This window comes from Berghia stephanieae, chromosome 5 (genome assembly GCF_034508935.2).
Source record: "Berghia stephanieae isolate SIO BIC M18660-M18661 chromosome 5, UCSD_Bste_1.3, whole genome shotgun sequence".
NCBI classification, from domain to species: domain Eukaryota; kingdom Metazoa; phylum Mollusca; class Gastropoda; order Nudibranchia; family Aeolidiidae; genus Berghia; species Berghia stephanieae.
The window spans coordinates 49,322,052-49,341,842 of record NC_088364.1 but is presented as its reverse complement, the minus strand read 5'-3'; the positions used below and the strand labels follow the sequence as shown (position 1 = coordinate 49,341,842).

At 35.0% G+C, this 19,791-nt stretch overlaps 2 protein-coding genes across 7 annotated transcripts in view; one reads left to right on the top strand and one right to left on the bottom strand.

Annotated features, from left to right (window-relative positions):
• Nucleotides 1-3,928, bottom strand: part of LOC144973106 (sodium-independent sulfate anion transporter-like) — a 118,035-nt gene extending 114,107 nt beyond the window's left edge. Inside the window, exons 1-2 of one of the 5 annotated variants that reach the window (XM_078915143.1) lie at nt 3,797-3,928; nt 2,696-3,200 (exon numbers count right to left, since the gene is read on the bottom strand). In XM_078915143.1, the coding sequence (XP_078771269.1) occupies nt 2,696-2,887 (192 nt within the window). In that variant the 5' untranslated portion in view covers nt 2,888-3,200; nt 3,797-3,928. Of the gene's footprint in view, nt 1,961-2,695; nt 3,563-3,796 lie in introns of those variants that run through there. The other 4 variants (XM_078915142.1, XM_078915145.1, XM_078915144.1 and 1 more) reach the window with 4 other exon arrangements.
• The window catches only part of LOC144973108 (N-sulfoglucosamine sulfohydrolase-like), a 33,043-nt gene continuing 16,741 nt past the window's right edge, over nt 3,490-19,791 (top strand). For both annotated transcript variants that reach the window (XR_013645490.1, XM_078915151.1), the window contains exons 1-8: nt 3,490-3,608; nt 9,388-9,539; nt 10,960-11,092; nt 12,229-12,362; nt 12,637-12,787; nt 14,029-14,270; nt 16,420-16,595; nt 17,299-17,442. Coding sequence is in view for 1 of the 2 variants with exons in the window: in XM_078915151.1 (XP_078771277.1) it covers nt 9,437-9,539; nt 10,960-11,092; nt 12,229-12,362; nt 12,637-12,787; nt 14,029-14,270; nt 16,420-16,595; nt 17,299-17,442 (1,083 nt within the window). In the remaining variant the exon portion in view is untranslated. The remainder of the gene's footprint in view (nt 3,609-9,387; nt 9,540-10,959; nt 11,093-12,228; nt 12,363-12,636; nt 12,788-14,028; nt 14,271-16,419; nt 16,596-17,298; nt 17,443-19,791) is intronic.

The following is a 19,791-nucleotide window of genomic DNA, read 5'->3' as shown; positions in this document are numbered from 1 at the left end:
ATATAGCTAGGCCAAATTAAATGCACAATATACCACAAAGTTATCAATGACTTTCGCAAGGATTAAATGAAATGACAGCATTTGTTTTATTTTTATTTCAACTTAGTAAACTGGAAAGTTGTCTTTATCATTGGGTATTCTTTTCAACTGTCACTAACTGGGGAGGGCTAGAGAGATTTAAATTGTACCTTTAAAAAACAACCTGTTTACTAGCCACCACTTATAATAGATAGTTTTCAGAGAGTTGATGCGAATCTCTATTTGTTTATCATATTTAAATATCATTGTAAATTTACACCATTGTAAAAAAATTGTTTTTTTTAAAACAGCCATCAAAATTATTTCTCTAAAGTCCAAATGAAAGCACTTCACATTTCCTATTGTTTTCTTGTGCTCAAAGCTCTTTACATTAGGCAGGTCGCAAGCCAACAGCAACACTTAACATGAAGAACAATGCAAGTGACTGTAAGGCACAGTTGCAATTATCTTTTAAATAAACTCTTTTGTTAAAGAAAAGCTGCTTTTTGATCAATCAATCTTGCAATACAATTTTAGCAGTTTGAACGAGCTGAGACATAATTAAGACGCTTTGGTAGGAATTCTGACATCTACATTGTCTGTGTGAATTGACTATGACCTTTTTTCATGTTCCAAATAATGCAGCGCTACCACAAAGTTGAATATTTATTTTATTGACTCATGAGTGGCAGTAATGCAGAGTTCTAAATTTCCAATAAGAAGAACCTGCACTTTAACTAAGAAATTCAAGAATGACTTTGGAAGGCATGATGCCCAAACAGAGCTTCCCTTGAAGGCTATGTTTTAAGAGGCCCAACACCTCAATCTGGTACTGTATCAGTGATTAACAATTCCCCGACAATAGAATTTGAAGCTAAAAATGCCTTCGTGGTCTTTGTGGTCACCAAATATCAGTCCATGGGACTGGCCATTATGGAGATGGGTAGACATTCTCGGAAGAAGTAGGAGGTTTGCTGGGAGTGTAACCTTCGCCTACTGATTTTTATTAAAGGCAAGTAACATCATGAAAGATTGGTACCAATAATAGCAATTCAGAGCTTTAATTACCAATGCTGACAAATGCTGTTATTGCTGAGACTACTTATTTACTTATGGATACTTATGGATTGTTTCCAGCACAGGTCAGCTCCTTATAAGTCCTCTTCACCAGACTCTATTTCTTCATCGTCTTTGTGATTTAAGTTTAACTTTCTTCCGGCTTTACAATCTAAAGCGCATTTATAATTGTAGAAAACATTTTGGTCAGACCAAAATTTGTCTAGTCTGCTCTTGAAGCTATTTAGGGTTTTTGCATTCACGACAGAATCTAAGTAAAAACAACTACCAAATCAATGTTGGGGGGACAGCAGAGGATCAGTAAAAAAGCTCTACTTCTTCAAGGACCACTTTCTGATATCAATCAAATTAGTGAGACAAATGCTCTATCAAGTGGGCTATATGAACTCATATGCCTCAAATTTCACTGGGTGATTTTTGATAAAACCACATTGCACAATGAAAAAGAAAGGTACTGCCACTCATGAGTCATTCTATATAGATGCAACACTGAAGCCTGAATCATAAAATCAACTATTCAATTCAAGAAAGTGCGTTACATTCAAAAGTGATGGCTATTATATAAAAATCCAGCAAATTATACGTTATATCTGAAAGAGAAAAAACAAGTAATAATGAGATTTTTTCAAGGAATCCCTCTGTGGTTGATATTGAGGCAACATATTCTTATGTTCCATAAACTTGCTTGTAAGAGAAAATGACAAGAAACATAAAATTAAAATCAAGTTTGGAAGCAAACTTTGGGTCGTCGGTGAAACAGTTCTAAAGTATTGGCACTGTTCATGGGTTGATGTCCCTGAAGAGAGGGGTGGCCATCTTTTTTATTTACCTCGGAACTGGTCCGATCTGGGTTGCCACATTGGCTCTAGTATAGTAAAGAAATAGAAATAATAATTTTTCAAGAAATCAATAAATTTTCAAACAAGAAATAATGCACACAATTCTGTAGAGTAATTAATTTACAACAATAATAATAGAACTCTCTATCATGAATGGCAATTTTAAGACGATTGATCTCAAATTAGAGTTTACGGGTCCAATTTTTAGGACGAGACGAGCAAAAAAGATGAATAATTAAAATAGAATTAGAATATGATCCTAAAGAGTGCAAATCCATTTAGCTTTTTCATCTTTAACTAATAGAAAATACATTGTTTTTAAATGCGTACTTGCCTCACAAAACGGACGATTCCAAGTGCCATAGCTACATTGACCCCATCAATCAAATTACGTGTGTTGATAAAAAAAATTTTTTTTAACCAACAAAAATGCTATACAAAAACTACCTATTCCCTCCACACCACCCCCAAAGAAAATTTAAGAAACCAGGATCTGATTATTATGTGGGTTGAAAACAAGAAACATGAATTAAACTAGTGTTTATAAGTATAAGAAATATAATAATAATAAACAAATAATAAATGCGAAAAAAAATTCGAAAGTAGTCCGTACATTACCGACTAAATTGCTTCACACAATGAAACATATCTGGCCAATCTCCAATGTAAACATAAAAAAAGATAGCAGCCCCCTCGTCAGGGACATCAACCCGCGAACAGTGCCAAAGTAATAAAGCATAAAAAAAGTATTTTCAACTTACCCTCTCGTATCCGTGAGGGAATACTTCTATCTCCTGAGAAAGACCATAATCATTGCAAGCTCTTAATTCTGCAGCAGGAGATTGGCGACCACCGATAGAAATTGAAGGTGAGTGTATCAGTGGCTCAGACTCTATTGATCCATAATTTGAATTAGTAGATGTTGCAGGATCATATAAGGGTAGTCTTGACATTGTTGATAAATGAATTAGCACGGACCTGTTTTTGTGAACTCATTAAAAGTACATTTATTATCAAAGACAAAGTCATACTCGAGAATTCTTGCACTGTTGCCATGATGCCACGAAACACCTCCTATTGGAATTCTGGAACATCATCTTGTTGCAGAACAAGCAGTCAAGAATCAATGAGGCCATCGTTTTATCATTTAATGGTGTTGTTTATCTGCAGTTCTGTGGGTGTTTTTATTTTACAAGCTTGTGTACGGATGAAAATAGTTGCAAGTCATAAGGCTACATGCATGGAGTAAGAAAATTACACTCTAGCCTAGAGTAGATAGAAATGAAAATGGAATGCCTGAATTAAAGAGTCGGAAAAAGCAAACCTAGCAGACGAGTATGAGTAAGGTCATTCACGATTTTTCATGGTTTCACACAACCTAAATAAATTGTTTTTGTTTATCTTTCCAATAATTGAACATAGGTCTATTTCAAAACATACAAACCGCTTTCATTTACAAAAAAAAGTCGGATCTAAAAAGCAATTGTCTCATCTTCCAATGTTGACAATTTAAATCGGATTCTCTGAAGTCACATGATCTTTGACATGTCAGGTCAGGTGACTGCTAAGTCATTTGACTAAATATATAAAATGGTGGCAGTTGCTACCAGTAGTCAAAACTTGTCATCAGTTGTTCCTTGATGCAAATATATGTCTCACTTCCTACATCCAAAGGTACAAAGGTTTCCCCTTATTCTATACTTGATTGCACCACCATGAAGACAACCAATATTCGCAGATCACGTCAGATTCAGATTGTTTATTCACCAATATTGTTTAAAAGAAACCATCGAAGAACAGTCTTTACAGTTACAGTCATGTTGTGCTGTATTAACTGACTAGGCATTTTTATCCGTACTTACTTAATTATTAAGGCTTTTGGGCTTAGTTAATGTTAAATCGGCTCTAAGACGGAATCCTCTTTAGTCCAAGAATATAGATTTTGACTCACACTTAGAAACATTAAATGACAAATGATGGATGCCAACAAACACGAACTTCCTGTTTGGGCATTGGTTAAGGAGCGAGGTCCCTGCTGCCATCTTGCTTTGCTTATACAGAGGCAATATTATTTAAAGTGCCCAAAACTAAAAATCCTTTCTAGTAACCAAAACTGTAACCAAATTTTAAACGTGCTATTTTGTTGATCAAATAATAATAATAGTGATAATATTTTTTTATAACAATCTTACCGTAATAACCAGATATTACCAGATATTACCAGAGCCAGATGAAGAAGATTATCAAAAAATAATTAAAATCTTACCTCAAACCCGACGTGAACATATATGCAGGTCTATTATTTGAGTTTTACATTACAAGAATGAGCCTATAATTAGGTGGCGTTTTTATGCACCTCCGTTGGAGGTGTACAAAAATGCACCGTTTTTATTCACCTCCGTTGGCGGTGATGGTAAATTAACTCTTTAAGATTCAACCCGACAAAAACCGACAACGGCCAAATATTCATGGGCGGGGTAGTCAAGACTGGCCTCAGTAAGTAAAATCCAATCGTTGTGAAGGAAATGACAGGCCCTGTCACTGCCGCAGGGTGTTTTCAGCTTTGATTTTTATAAATTTGCCGACAGAAAAGAAAATATGTTTCAGAAATTGCGATTTAAATCCTATTTTATTTGCGGGTGAAAATCATTGACATTGCACTTTGTTTGGTAAAAATCGGTAAAAAATTACGACTTTGGTGATGAAAAATGACTTTGAAGACAATTATTGTAAACTTTTAAAAATATTATGAATAATTTATAATTCCCTTATTTGTGGGTCGATTTTGTCATTCGAGGTATCAATTTTATTGTAATAAAGAGATAGAAACTTCAGAGTTATTTTTTCTGATGCGAAATTATTACTTTGTAATTTTAGGACCAAGAAAAATAGTCGGTAAATAAATTTGTTACACCTCTTTGATAGCCCGCCAGGGTCCGTTCGTGTAGAATTGTGAATCAAGCATCTCAAAGTCTTCGACCAATCACAGGCTATCTATCCAGCTGGCCGAAACAAAGACGCTTCTCCCCGTCGATGTATTACGCTATTGTTATGCAAGGAATATAACACCTTATTGAGTAGGCCTAAAAGCTAAAATCTAAAAGTAAAAAATATAATTCTGAGGAGTTTGAAAGTCACATTGCTGAAATCAGCTTGAAAAAAGAAGTACATTGGTCTTTGTTTCATAAAAATCGGTTGAAAACCAAATGTTTTACGAATAAATTTGATTTTAAAAATTGCTTTTGTTTATTTTAGCTATTTTTAGCAACTTTTTTATTTATCAGCCGATTTTCTTGATTTTTATATCATTCTTTATATCTCAAAGAGACGAGATCAGTGATATATATACTTTGTTTGTTTCAAATGTAACTAGAACATAATTTGGCTTTTTTACCTATCGACCATGCCTGGATAATTTATTCCAACAACGTGGCGATGTGACGCAACTATTCCATGGCCGTCTTCCACTGCCTCAACGATGATTCAATTCATTGTTGACGGCTGTTGACACGTGAGCTGCAAGAACGACCAATCGTTGAAGGGTCAAGATGCTCAGTAGCCAATCGTTCTTCAGTCAAAAAACTTAAGAACTCACGAGAACAAAAGTTTGAAATTTGGTGATGGACGGACCTATGAAATCGTTTCTGGGCGGAGTTTAGCAATGAGTGACCGTAGAAAACGAAAAGGCGACTACAGATATCAAAGAGTAGGCTTATATCATCAAAGGATATCTACATGATTGACATGGCCATATAGGGAACTCATTATCTACTCCCCCAAAAAGAATCTGAACACGAGAGGGTTAATGAAAATGTTGCTGCATACGTCCATGTGGTTGAAATAGTTTTAGATTGTAGTTTAGCACGCTGCTTAGTGATTACCGATGTATGTTTATACAATGACAATAAATTAAAAAATAATAACAATAATTTAACCAATCAAAAGTAAAAAGAAACATGGTTCACAAATACTGATCTCAAATAAATAAATAATTTTAGAAAATTAAAATCTAAGTTTTTTTAAAACATGATAAAAAGTTGTTGAAAAAATAAAAAAGGAGAGAAATTAAAGCAAACAAAAATAAAGTAAATTTTAAAAATAAAATGTCTACAATGGGAGTCGAACCCGCTACTTTCAAGGTTAGAGTCTGTCAGCTTGTCCGCTGTGCAATGGAGCCACCTGGCCGTTCAACACATTCAAAAAGGTCTTTCTAAAATATTATTTTACCTTCAATTTAACTTCTCTTTTCTGGTTTTATATTTCGATTTTTTAAATTGTTATTATTATTATTATTATTATTATTATTATTATTGTTATTATTATTATTATTATTATTATTATTATTATTATTATTATATAAATTTATTAACAAAAACATCCTACAGATGTCATAATATAACTTTCGCCATGTCCAAATACAGAAACACAACATATCGCTGATGGAATTGGGTGGGATGCGCATGCGTTACGGAGGTGTATAAAAACGATCCGTTAAGATACACCATCAGTGGAGGTGCATAAAGACACTACGCTATAATTAATTGGGTTATCAGACCTGTGAATAAGTGCACGTTGCTTAAACCCGATACCAGTGTGACTGTTGAAGGAGAATATTGTATATTGTCAAGAAATAAAAAAATAAAAAAAGAGAAAGAGAAAGTTTTAATTTAGTTTTGTTTAGTTTTTTTCAAAATATAATATCTCTCTCTCTCTCTCTCTCTCTTCTCTCTCTCTCTCTCTTCTCTCTCTCTCTCTCTCTCTCTCTCTCTCTCTCTCTCTCTCTCTCTCTCTCTCTCTCTCTCTTCACACACACACACACACACACATGTATATGCACATATATACAGCTCACACATCCTCGACATATTACAGATTCGATTAACTACATATGATATAATTATTTATGTTAACAATGAAAATAGTTTATGTTTTATCAATGCTGGGTCATTTTGTCAAAGATATGTCCATTTTTGTCATTGCAAAAAGGGTCACAAAAGTTATATGGCATCTGTAAAATATAAAGCAAGCCTTTATGATATCTGACCAAAATATTAAACACAAAATAGATTTCAATGACTTATTATTCTAAAACTGTTGCAGATATTTGCATATGCTTTTCATCATCTTTTATGGAAGATTCATACATTTATGCATAATCGTCATCGACCTTCATTACACTACCAAATTTAGCAAAATATCCATGAGATTAAAAGACCTCATTATTCTATTTCGGAATCACAATAGTGGGACACAATTTTCTTTGTGTAATGTGATTGCATGAAATGAAATCTCCAAAAATAGCTCAACAACGTTTCAAAGCCCAGTTTGGCAGACCATTACAGGAGATGAAAACGATTTTTTTAAAACAAACAAATAAAACAAAGAAACCAGAATTCTAATTTTGGGAGAGATGGACTGGATTTCCTGGCTGCCTGGGTCACCGGACATTTCTCCGTTTGACGTTTTCCTGTGCGGCTACATCAGAGACATTGTTTATTCAGATCCCATACCTGATGTTTCATGCTTATCATGAAAAAAGAGCTGTTATTAAATGCATTGTGCCACAAAAGCTACTAAACACAGTGAAATAACTCGAAAATGGGTTGAATTTGCTTTTAGGTAGCCATGGAAAGCAAATTGAGGGGTATTGAGTAAAAGGTAATGAACAAAATGTAAAGCATTTATGTATGTTATGAGTTCATGTTTAAAGTATATTGGCTGTAATGTTTTTCTGTTCAAGATGTTATTAAATAGGGAGAGACTTTATGGACATCCTGTATATCTTGTTTTCTAGACATAATTTGACACAATATCATCCTCCGCATATCAATAGTTTTAGTAATATGAAACATTGTAATCTGCAACCGTCCCTGAGATATTCATTAAATAGATGTTATTTTTAATTTTTTTCATTTTTGCTTAGTGACCAAATCATTTTACCAAATCTTAATGATTTTTATTATTTTCATTCTCAATTACAAGTGAAAGAGGAATGTTTGTCATGCTTATTTCAGTTCTGACCTGTCTGGTTAAAGCTAAAAACAACTGGTTTTGGGTTGAGAGAATCTTCTTTTAATACTGATGATGCACAATGAATGGGTAAAGTGGAATAAATCCAAATAACGGACATGGCCGGGTCTCTTGTATATCCAAAACCTTACCATTTGGATAGGTGATCCATTTTTACCAATTTGCAATGTCTAGAAATGTATTAAATGTATTGTGATTTTTATCACCCTTTTACTACAATGCTGGTGGTTAGAAAACTTTATTTGCTTTCTATCCGTTAATATCATTTTGAAAATGTTTTTTCCTTTCAATTAAAAAAAAAATCATATCAACATACATATGGTTTTGAAATAACAGGACAATTGCAAATGGTGTTGTTTGAAGCTTGCTTTTAAAAAAGGAAAATAGCAATTATGGTAATGCTGTTGATATAAAAAAAACGGATAAATAGCAATTATTCCTACTTAACCAAGCTACTAAAGTAATGGCAGTTGTACATTTTTCTCCTTTACCATTTGACGCATTCACCATTGATTCATGTTTGCAATGGATTGACTCAATATGCAATCTCTACAATCCAACAAGAGTTTTTAAAACACATGTGTTCATAAAGATTACTTCTTTAAGTACAACAAGTGTTTTAAATCTAGACTAAGCCATGTGTGTGTGGCCTGCAACAATAGAAACTGAATAACTAAAACTCGACCTTTGGATATATAGGCGACCCTGTTGTCTGTATATCCTCTGCCGTTATATAAATTAATGAATGGATGAATATGGCTGCGCTGTCTCTATGGACGCTTACCATGAACAATGTGTGTGTTACCTCAAGTGTTTCAATCTGTTCTTAGTATCCAGTTGGTGATTTGTTTCCATTAGTCACTGTCCAGTGCAAATGTTCATAGCTTTTGAAGGTCATAATGTGTATTAAGAAGTTGAGGCAATTGCATGTTTCCTTGTGTTGTTGAAATCAGTTCTTCAGTTGTTGTTTCTAAATATATTTGGTATTTGTTGAGATCTTGATTCAATGTTGTTGGTATCCGTCCTCTGTATTTGACTCCTTGTTTGAAGTAATCATCCATCGAAGTTTGTGCTGGAATATTTACATCTCGTCCAAGCATGTGTCTGAACAGGTTCCATCTTGCTGCTTTATTCGTGTACTGACTGGTTGTACTATGCATCTGTCCTATACATCCTCATTACTGATTTTATCTGGCCAATATACCCCAATTAGTCATCTCAATTTTGTTTGTGATGAAGGGAGTCCAGGTTGTTCAAATTCTTATTTTGTAAGACCCCACATACCACAGTTCTACATCAGGATTAGCAGCACTTGCGCTTGTAAAGACATATTCTTTCATTTTCATATAAAATTGATTTATTCAAATACTGAATATGATTTTTTGATAATGTAGTTTTCCTTTGTTTTTGTTTTTCATTACAGTTGATGAGTCTTGATTGAAAGAAAAAGCAAATGAAACCAACTGTAAATAATGTCTTGGATATTATCACTCTGTTATTATTCGATTTTAATTGGACATTTGATGGCCATACCTACTCAGGGTCTTAAAAAGAAAAATGTTCTTCTAATTGTAGGTAAGGTTATCAATGAATTGTCAAAACAAATGTTGTTGGTTTTTTTATCATTTTCTTTTTGTTATTTATTTTTCAAATAAAAAAGTCCACTGAAGATAAAGCAGTGACATGATTTTTAGGATTAGAACTTAGTGACGATTAGGTAAGATTATAAATTGATTCTTTGATTTCCTGGTGATAACAATCGATGAAAAGTTAAAGTGGAACCCACATGTTGAAAAGATATGCAACAAACCCAATAACACCCTTAGCTTTCTATGTCAGAACCTATCATCATACCCTGCAAATGTGAAAGAAAAGTGCTAAAAAGTATTTGTAAGACTGTTTTAGAATACAGCGGCAGCATGTGGGACCCAATTACAGCAACATCGATCAATAAGATAGAAATGATACAAAGACAGGCCTGTTGATTTGTCTGTAATAACTACAACCGACAACACAGTTTAAAAGACATGATGGACCATTTAAACTGGATCCCACTTATTGAAAGGAGAAAGACGCAAAAGTTGAATGTGTTGTTCAAGGGCAGACAGGGAACCACCACCGTCCCTATTAACACATTGAAAAACCATAGAATAAAAGAAAATGCAGGTGCACTGCCATATTCGAGAATCAATGCTCACAAACAGCCATTCTTCCCCAGTACTATTCGCACATGAAACAGCAACTCTGAAAATGTCAGATCAACCAATAACCCAACAATATTCTAGATATAATTATTTAAAATACTACCAATTCAAAACCAATAAATAGTACGTCAATCCCACCCCACCACACCTAGTTGCATCAATCTTCATCACATGAAGCTGCGACTATTTTGGATTGGATTGCAATTAATTCCCAATGAGCAGGTGTCCAAATTATTGATTGTGCCAATTTTATATTTTTCAAAAATTGTTTTTTATCTATTTCTTGGATGGATATGATTTACTTAAATTACATGGAATGGAGAGGGTTGTTTATTTTTAAGAGCATTACTAATTGAAATTAGAAAGAACTTTCTCAGAAAATATCGCCTCCCCCATGAATAGAACTGCAGACCTCCTGCTATCTGGGTAAGCGTGCTAAGCATTCTACAAATGTAACATATCTAACATCCTTGCAAGTCGAAAAGCAACTGATGTCCAGAGTGATGTCCCTGAAAATAGGGTGTCATGCCAAGTTCACTTGCCCACTTGTCTGTTATGTGATTTTCTACTGCCGATGTGAAGGTTTTTAAACTTTTTATTATTTTGTTTTTTATAATTCCTGATCATCTTTCTAGTTTTTTTCACATTTGAGGTGAATGATATAGATAGAATGGACTCTTTATTTTTACATCTAAAATGCTTTACTTAATTGGTGAAAGTGTTGTGTATGGAAATTAGTTGTCAATAACATTTGTACTCATTCAAGGGTTTTATTTCTGTTTCTATATTAGCTGATGATGCTGGCTTTGAAAGTCAGGTTTATGGGAACTCCGTCTGCGAGACACCTGGTTTGAATGCCCTGGCTGAACGTGGAGTTGTCTTTGATAATGCATTCACCTCTGTCAGCAGTTGCTCTCCTAGCAGGTAACACTTTCTAATTCCAATGTCATATTTCTGGTGTGTTTTTTATTTAATATCAGTGCAGAGCAGATATATCGACAATGCATACATGGACATCACAGTTATATTGACATTGCACCTAAGTCTCAATTTTATGGCATTAGTGAATGGAGAGTTCATATAGTAGGACAGATTTGATTAGATGGCATCACCATCATTATCATCATCATCATCATCAGAACCCTTGCTTGACAGCGTTGGCAGTCATGGCTCTTCAATTATCTCTCTTTCTCTCATTTTCTCTCTCATTTTCTCTCTCTTTTTCTCTCTCTCTCTCTCTCTCTCTCTCTCTCTCTCTCTCTCTCTCTCCTCTCTCTCTCTCTCTCTCTCCTCTCTCTCTCTCTCTCTCTCTCTCTCTCTCTCTCTCTCTCTCTCTCTCTCTCTCTCTCTCTCTCTCTCTCTCTCTCTCTCCTCTCTCCTCTCTCCTCTCTCTCTCTCCCTCTCCCTCTCTCTCTCTCTCTCTCTCTCTCAGTAGGAGTGAAATATTTGTTCAATATGTTAAAGTTATCATTTAACGTTATAACAAGTGTAACTAAATGACAAATTGCCATATTTATGGACAATAAAGATCTATTATTATTATTATTATTATTATTATTATTATTATTATTATTATTATTATTATTATTATTATATTATTATTATATTATTATTTCCCATTCAATGTTATTTAAGGAACGTAAACAGATTAAAGTTATGACAATGAAGTCCAAGAAATACATACGAGTACTTTAATTGATTAGCAGTTTGAAAATCACAATATCAGTTAAAGATCACACATACAATAGTCACAATCTAGAAAAACTTACAAAGGGTTTACACTACATACTTAATTCCTAATACCATTCTCACCCTCTGAAGCTTGCTTATATAGTAAATAAAATGTATTGCTATACAGTTAAATGTTCTAGAACATTAGATCTGAGGACATTAAACATTTCTAGAAAAAGAAGGTTTTTTTAAAGCTATATATAGATGGTGGACATCACTCCACTGTTAGCCACAGAGATGAGCATTATTCACCAAATTCTGTCACAATTTGCAGTGATCAATTAAGAGGGGCATCCATCAACCTTCAACTCTTTTTTTTTTACTTTCAGGTCTGCAATTTTGTCTGGACTTCCCCAACATCAAAATGGAATGTATGGTCTTCACCATTCAGTCCACCACTTCAATTCCTTTGACAAGCTGCGCTCCTTGCCTAAGATTTTAGGAGAAGCAGGAGTGAAGACAGGTTTGTGCCATCAACTTGTATAAGATCAACATAAATCAAGGATTCTGCAAAGATCTAAATGCTCAGTTTAGCAAGAATGATTAAGCACCTGTTAAGATAATTTTAAAAATGTTATTTGTGTATATATAGTATTATTCCGTCATTGTCACAGTCAAAATTAATATCTTCACATTTCATCCACTTTTTTAATGATATTTTCTTTCATTCAGTATAAGTTTTAATGTTTTATGTCATAGATCTTTCAAGTTTCACTTACATTTTATTTTGACTTCAGGCATTGTAGGTAAAAAGCATGTTGGTCCTGATGATGTCTACCCTTTTGACTACGCTGTCACGGAGGAGCATTATTCTATTAAACAAGCAGGACGTAACATAACGTTCATGAATGAGAAGATTGGACAGTTTTTAAACGAGACTTCTCAAGAGTATGCCATTTTGTTTTCATTTTGGTTTTGACATTTTTTTTTTGTACAGTACTTGTTGAATTCTAGTGCACACTCGGGAGAAGCCAAAAAGCATGATAGAATCCGAGTGTGCTGAAATCCAATGATCATTGGAGGTGGCGACTTATTTTATATATAAAAATTCGGTCACCCAGCTTCATGGTGCCCTATTGCTTTGCATGCCAGAATCAAGCGAGTACTGGGGTTCATATTTCAAATTTCTACTGAAAGTAAAATAGTCCCAATTTTGAAATTTTTTGTAAGTGTGACGTTTTTGACTATCATTTCATTTAGAGTGAATCAGAGTGAACTCTCTTTATCCTTTATATTTTTATTTTCTTTTTTACATTGTTTTTTTTTTTAATCCTTTATTGCAAGTCAAATAGAATAGGCTCAGGTCCAGTAGCAATTTAAGACAAATTTTAGACACCTCTTAAAAACAGTATAAGCCTACCATGATGCATTATTCAATGACTAAATTGAAACTTGAATACCACAAAGTTGTCAGCACTGAGGATAAGATCTCTTTATATCTGCATGCTTTGCATTCCAATATGTTTGTTAATTAATGAGCGCTTTGAATAAATACTATCAGCAGCACTTGTTGTTACTGTTGTTGTTTTTCTTGGTGATATTGTTGTTGTCGTTGTTGTTATATTAGTAGTATTATTTATATAATTACTGCTATAATGAATCAGTGGAATCTGAGGTGAGGGAGTCTTCATGGAAGATAAACATTTCTTTTCATTGCTTTTGTGTGTGGGTGTGTATGTGTGTGTGTGTGTGTATGTGTTTTCGTGGGGATGTTAGAAGTTCCATATTCCATTCAATAAGATTTCCACTAGAGCAACAATTGACCCACATTGGTGATGATTCACAGAATTGGGCAGCATGGCATTGCAGTATGGTCTTTGCTTTGTAACCAAAAGGTTCCAAGTTTGAAACCCCTTACAGAGCTGTGTAAGCTAGAGCTAGTCACCTCGCCCCAGCTCACTTAGTGAAGCTGATGCCTGGGTTATTTGAATAGACTCAAGAGAAAATACTCGTCTTGGGAATGAATAAAGGGACACTGATTTGGTTTTTAAATTATTAATGGTGACTATGCCAGTGTCAAAATGCTAGTGGTAAATGAAAGAAAGAATTATTGACTGTTGTGTTAAGTGTTTTTTTTTCCCTTTGTAATCCATACAGAAAACTCACCTATATTTGTTTTATGATTACAGCCAACCCTTTTTTCTGTACATCGGATTTCATGATCCCCATCGTGGAGGTCACACTGATCCTCAATATGGCTCCTTTTGTGAGAAATTTGGCAATGGCGAGCCTGGTATGGGCGTCATCCCTGACTGGAAACCACAGACTTACAATCCTGATGACGTGGTTGTCCCTTATTTTGTTCAGGACACACCTGCTGCAAGAAGTGATATCGCTGCACAGTACACAACGATAGGCCGCATGGATCAAGGTATTTTGAAAATATTTATTTGAAGTAGTTCTGTTATTTGTTTGTTTTTTTACAAAGTAATTCTAAAAGTTTTGTAATGAAAAGTTATCATATTTATGCACCAACTTGGCATTTTCTTTTTGTACGAGGGCTCTTTCATAATTAACCGAAAAATGCCTGTAAAATCCGCGTTTTTTATGCTATCAACAAAATTCTTGCACGTGTTCATACCTTGACTCGTCCTTCATTTCTCTACGTAACAGTCAAGTCTGTCGACACACGTCTGCCAACGCCGCACCATGGAATAGATACCCTCTTGGAAGAAATTTCCGTCAAGGTTTTGTAGCCATTTCCGCACATGGTCAACAAGCTCTTCATCGACATCAAAGCGCTTTCCTGCCAGCTCACGTTTCAGTGGCCCAAAGAGGTGATAATCAGATGGTGCGAGGTCTGGACTGTGTGGTGGGTGTGGCAAAATCTCCCATCCATATTTCTCTAGCCAACCTTGCGTCACTCGTGCTGTGTGGGGTGTAGCGTTGTCGTGTTGCAAAATGACCCCGTTGGTCAACTGCCCTGGGCGCGTTCTGCTAATGGCCTCCCTAAGCTTGTCAAGAGTTTGGCAGTACCTTGCAGCATTGATTGTTTCTCCAGGTTGTAAGGTTTCGAACAGAATAACACCACGACTGTCCCAGAAAACAGTTCCCATTATTTTCTTTGCTGACCGCATGACTTTGAATTTCTTCGCGACAGGTGAGGATGGATGTTTCCATGTCATCGAATCTTGCTTTGTTTCTGGGGTGCAATGGTGCAACCAAGTCTCATCTCCGGTGACTATGCTGTCAAGAAAAGTCACATCGTACCCTAGAAAGTCTCTGCCGGCGTTGGCAGTATGCCCGTGAACCCTGCGTGAGCTCTTGCTTCTTCTCAAAAGTTCCCTGCAGATGTCCAATCTTTGTTCTTTATGATTGTCTGTCAATTGCTTAGGAACCCATCTTGCGCTGACTTTTCTGTAGCCAAGTTCATCAAATACAATTCTATGGGCCAGAAGTTTCCGAAATTTCAAGACTGCTTGCGATTTCATGAAGTTTCAACCTCATGTCTTGACGAATAAGCTCATCAACTCGCTTCACATTGTCTTCTGACGTCGCAGTTATCGAACGCCCTCTCCCTTCCCTGTCTGTCAAGTCGGAATGGCCGGCTTCAAACAAATTACACCAGTGATAGACTTGTGTACGGCTTATAACATGCTCACCATATACACTCTGAAGTTCTTTATGAATTTCGGTAGGATTCAGACTTTTGCCGTTCAAAAAACGTATGACAGCTCTGATTTCCTCCTTTGACCAAGTTTCAAGGTGGGCCGCCATCTTTAAAATCGTCTAGAAATTCATGGTGCAAAATGATGCACTTCATAATTTCTGGGAATATCCGTAAGGAAATAAGGAATATCATGTCGTTTACAGAATTAAAAAATCTCCACTGGTTGCTGAGCAATGGGCATTTTTCGGTTATTTCTGAAAGAGCCCTCGTATCTATGGTATTGTGTACATATATATCTATTCATCAATTTGATCTTTTGTTTGTATAATTATCTATTTATATCTGCATTTGGCGTGGTGTTTAAAGGTCTTTTAAACTTTGTAAACCTTAATGATTATAATATGATAAAATATGATAAATTAAAGATTTTTTTTCTTGTTTTAAAACATTGGGGCCCAAATAGTTCTGATGGCAGAGAACTCGACGCAGAAGCAAAGGAACTAGTTTGAATCATGGGTGTAGTCAGATTATATCTGGTCCTCTTGCTCATCCAACATTAATGGGTTGTTGAATATGTGCGATCTGGCAGAAATTACTTTGCAATAGACTAGTGTCCTGTCCAAATGTAGTAAGCATTTGTCATTTTCCGTTTAACTCTTCAAAAACAAGACTAAACATCGCCTCCTTGGGCCTTATGGCTCTATGGGACTTTTTTTTTTCAAACATCTGCATTGGTTGTCTGTCAACAGATGGTTAGACTTCAAGATGGCTGTTATAATTTTTAAATATAGCTATGCTCCAGCACCACAATACTGGCATATTTAGATGAAGAAGAAGAAGAGAGGAGGAGGAGTGAGAGAAGATGATAACGATTTATTCATGTTTTTTATCTCCACCATATCCTTGACAGGCATCAGTCTGTTCATAAAAGAGCTGGAGAAAGCGGGTCGTCTGGATGACACTCTGATCATATTCACATCAGACAACGGCATTCCTTTCCCAAGTGGTCGTACCAATCTTTACAACCCTGGAATAGCTGAGCCTTTCATTATTTCATCGCCTTTAGGACATGAAAACTGGGGACAGGTAATTTTTTTTTTCAATTTAATTATAATTGCTATTTTGTTTTTTCATCAGACATTTCCAGTCATCATTTTACAATGTAATGTTTTAATCATTCTATGTATACCTTCTGAAAAAAAAATTGTATGATGCCATGGACGACCTTGTTTTGAATTTTAGTAATTTACCCATTTTATGCTTTTATGTAGCCAACAACTCATTAACATTTAAAATCAACGTGGGCAGACAGATATGCTCCTTACTTAATTGATTTACAATTAAAGATGACACTGATCATACGTTTCTAAACTGTATCCTGGAAAAATAAATGTTGCGCAATTTGAGATAGTTAATCCCTATGCTGTATTTCATTCATGTGTTCAATGAAATTGTAAATTATCGTTTCACTTGAATTGGTTGAAGCCACCCAACATTTTTTTGTTTTGTTGCTTTTTTAAATCTATTGGACAAAAATGTAATAGCGCCTTACAGGTTTCATGTCTTGTCCTATATGTGTTTTTGGCTAGGAACCCCTTGTAAGGCAGTTTTAGCACATTATGTGAATATTGCACATTATTAAAAAGATCAAGTTTTGCTTATCAAGATTGTGCATGTGTGTGTTTGTGTCTGTCTGTGTTATATCAGTTATCATGATATGAATCCTGATCAGTTTAGTGTGTTACATGACTTATCTGTTTAAAAACAACCTCTTTATTCTGCTATTTAGAGACGAGATGATTTGACCAGCTTACTGGACATTGTACCTACTGTACTGGACTGGTATGGGATACCGGTTCACCATTACAAACTAAATGGCCACCGTGTATACTTGACAGGACAATCTCTCTTGCCTTTGATACAACCAAGCCAGGTAAGTTGTCAGTTATTATATCCGACCTGTCATCTCGAAATGTTATTATGCTGGGTTAATCAATGCATTCAATAAGAGTCAGTTTCTTTTCATTAACTTCACAAAGCATACATTTTCTAACTCTGGTCATTTTTGCCTTTAATCTTTGATTTTCTTCACCTAAATCATTCTGTCATAAATAATAATAATACCATTTTGAGGCAGTAATCACAAATTTCTATATAAACGCACAGCGTGAAAACAACATCATAAACTCTCACTCTCTCTTGCCTTGGTGTCTCAAAACATATGTAGGCTACACTACACAGGTAAACTGAAGTTATAGAGATCAAGGGAATTCATTTCATTAATAAAATAAGAAGAGGCTAACTTAAACAAAACTCCCTTTTACCTCTTTTTTACCAAAAGCAATGGGGAAAAGAATCTAAGTCCCTCTCTATACCTTTCTAAGATTGTACCTTCAGTAGCCTACATTATGGCTTCAGTATTTATAGCTTTTGTTGAAAGGAGCTGTGACTTGCTGGGAGTTAACTGAACGAATTGCATATTTGCTAACTTCACATTATTTATTTTATTATTTTGAAAGTGTAGGGATGAGGACATATGAGTTAATTTCATAACTAAACTTTAAAAATAAACATCCGCTTCCTTTAAAGTTGGAACACAATAAGGTCACATTGACTTTTGGGAGTCCTAACACCTCAGTATTGGAGGACTTTCCTCACAACAAAAAGGCCAATATAAATCCTAGGTTTTATCGACATTCCTCTGTCCACCGAGCTGCGATTAAGGGGTTAGGTCTATTAGATTAGATAGATCTGGTGGAAAGTACTTTATAGACTAGCATTTGTCTAGTACTAGTATTCTTGTTTGTTTACTCAAACTACTGAAGACAGTAGTGAGAGACGGAAACTAAAGGGAGAAAAGCAGTATGGCAACACTGGTAATCAAGTTGTATTTATCAAGGCTTTCCTTGCTATTTTAGAATATAGGAACAAAACATCAGGTCAAAGTATGAGAAAATATCTGCAGAACGAATGTAGAAATTTCTTGCTTGCTCATACCAAAACAACAAGGCAGCTCTCATATTAGAAACACAGAAGCCCACAAGCATGGACAAACACAAACATCTTACACAAATACCATCATCTGTAATGCAGAAGTTATGGTATGTTATGCAACCGTTATAAAAGGCACAGTCTCTTTGTCCCTTACTCACTTGTCCCCACTACCATTGTTTATTAACATCGACCGTCTTGGCACTACTACCTTCATATTCTTCTATAGAATCATGGTGACAGTCTTAGTTATTACCCTGTATCTGCTGTCCTGGACTGATTATACCAGCAACATTGTTTACTTATCGCCAATTAAACGATGATCATGGATTGCTTTGAATTCCAAACGAGTCCACCATTGATCGGGCTCCCAATAGCTGAGCTTGTCAAGCACTCGCTTCACTCGCAAAGGGACTGAGATTGATCCTGGGTAAAGTGGATTTATTTTTTTCTGACACCCCTGTCCACCCAGTTATATCTGATGGAAAGTACTTTGCAATAGACAAGCGTCCAATCGAAGGGATTACAAGTACAAGCAATTTCCACTTTCCATTTTGCACTATAGAAGCTGGGATGAACTCCGGCTCCATTTTCCTAATAGCTCTGATGGACTAATACTAGTTAATACTGCTACATGTCACCTATAAGATGAGAATCATGACTTCTGACTATTTCTCACTTTGCATCAAGATTATCTGATGAAATTTGACTTCACTGGTACTACAATGTACTTAAATAAATCATCATCACATTGATATCAACGCTGGAGAAAAACAAAAATAAAATGACTCTTCCCCCCCCCCCCCCCCCCTCCCCCCAAAAAAAAAAAAAATAAATAAAAATAATAACAACAAAAACATGTGACAAATCATATTTATTTATAGGTTTTAAAGCATTCTTTCATCAAAGGAAGTAAGGCGAAATAAAAATGAAACAATTATTCACAAAAACAAAGGGAAATATGTGTTAATATCAATTAAACTGTTGCAAACCATAACAAAACAATATACAGTTCGTAACATGGTGGATGAATATGATGAATCATATATACAATGAGCTTTATTTTTGAAAATAACTTTATTTTACTGGAGAGAAAAAACAAAAAGCACATTTACATTGCTTATTACAGCTACTGTTATTGCTCATTGTTTTATTTACAAATATGAAGGAATGTTCAATGTTTGTAAAAGTGTAGTAAATGGAAAGGAGGTCAAGGCGGAACAGGCAAATTTATTGTAAATAATAAAATATTACGTCATCCTACTTATCAGGTAGCCTTCTTAATGTAATG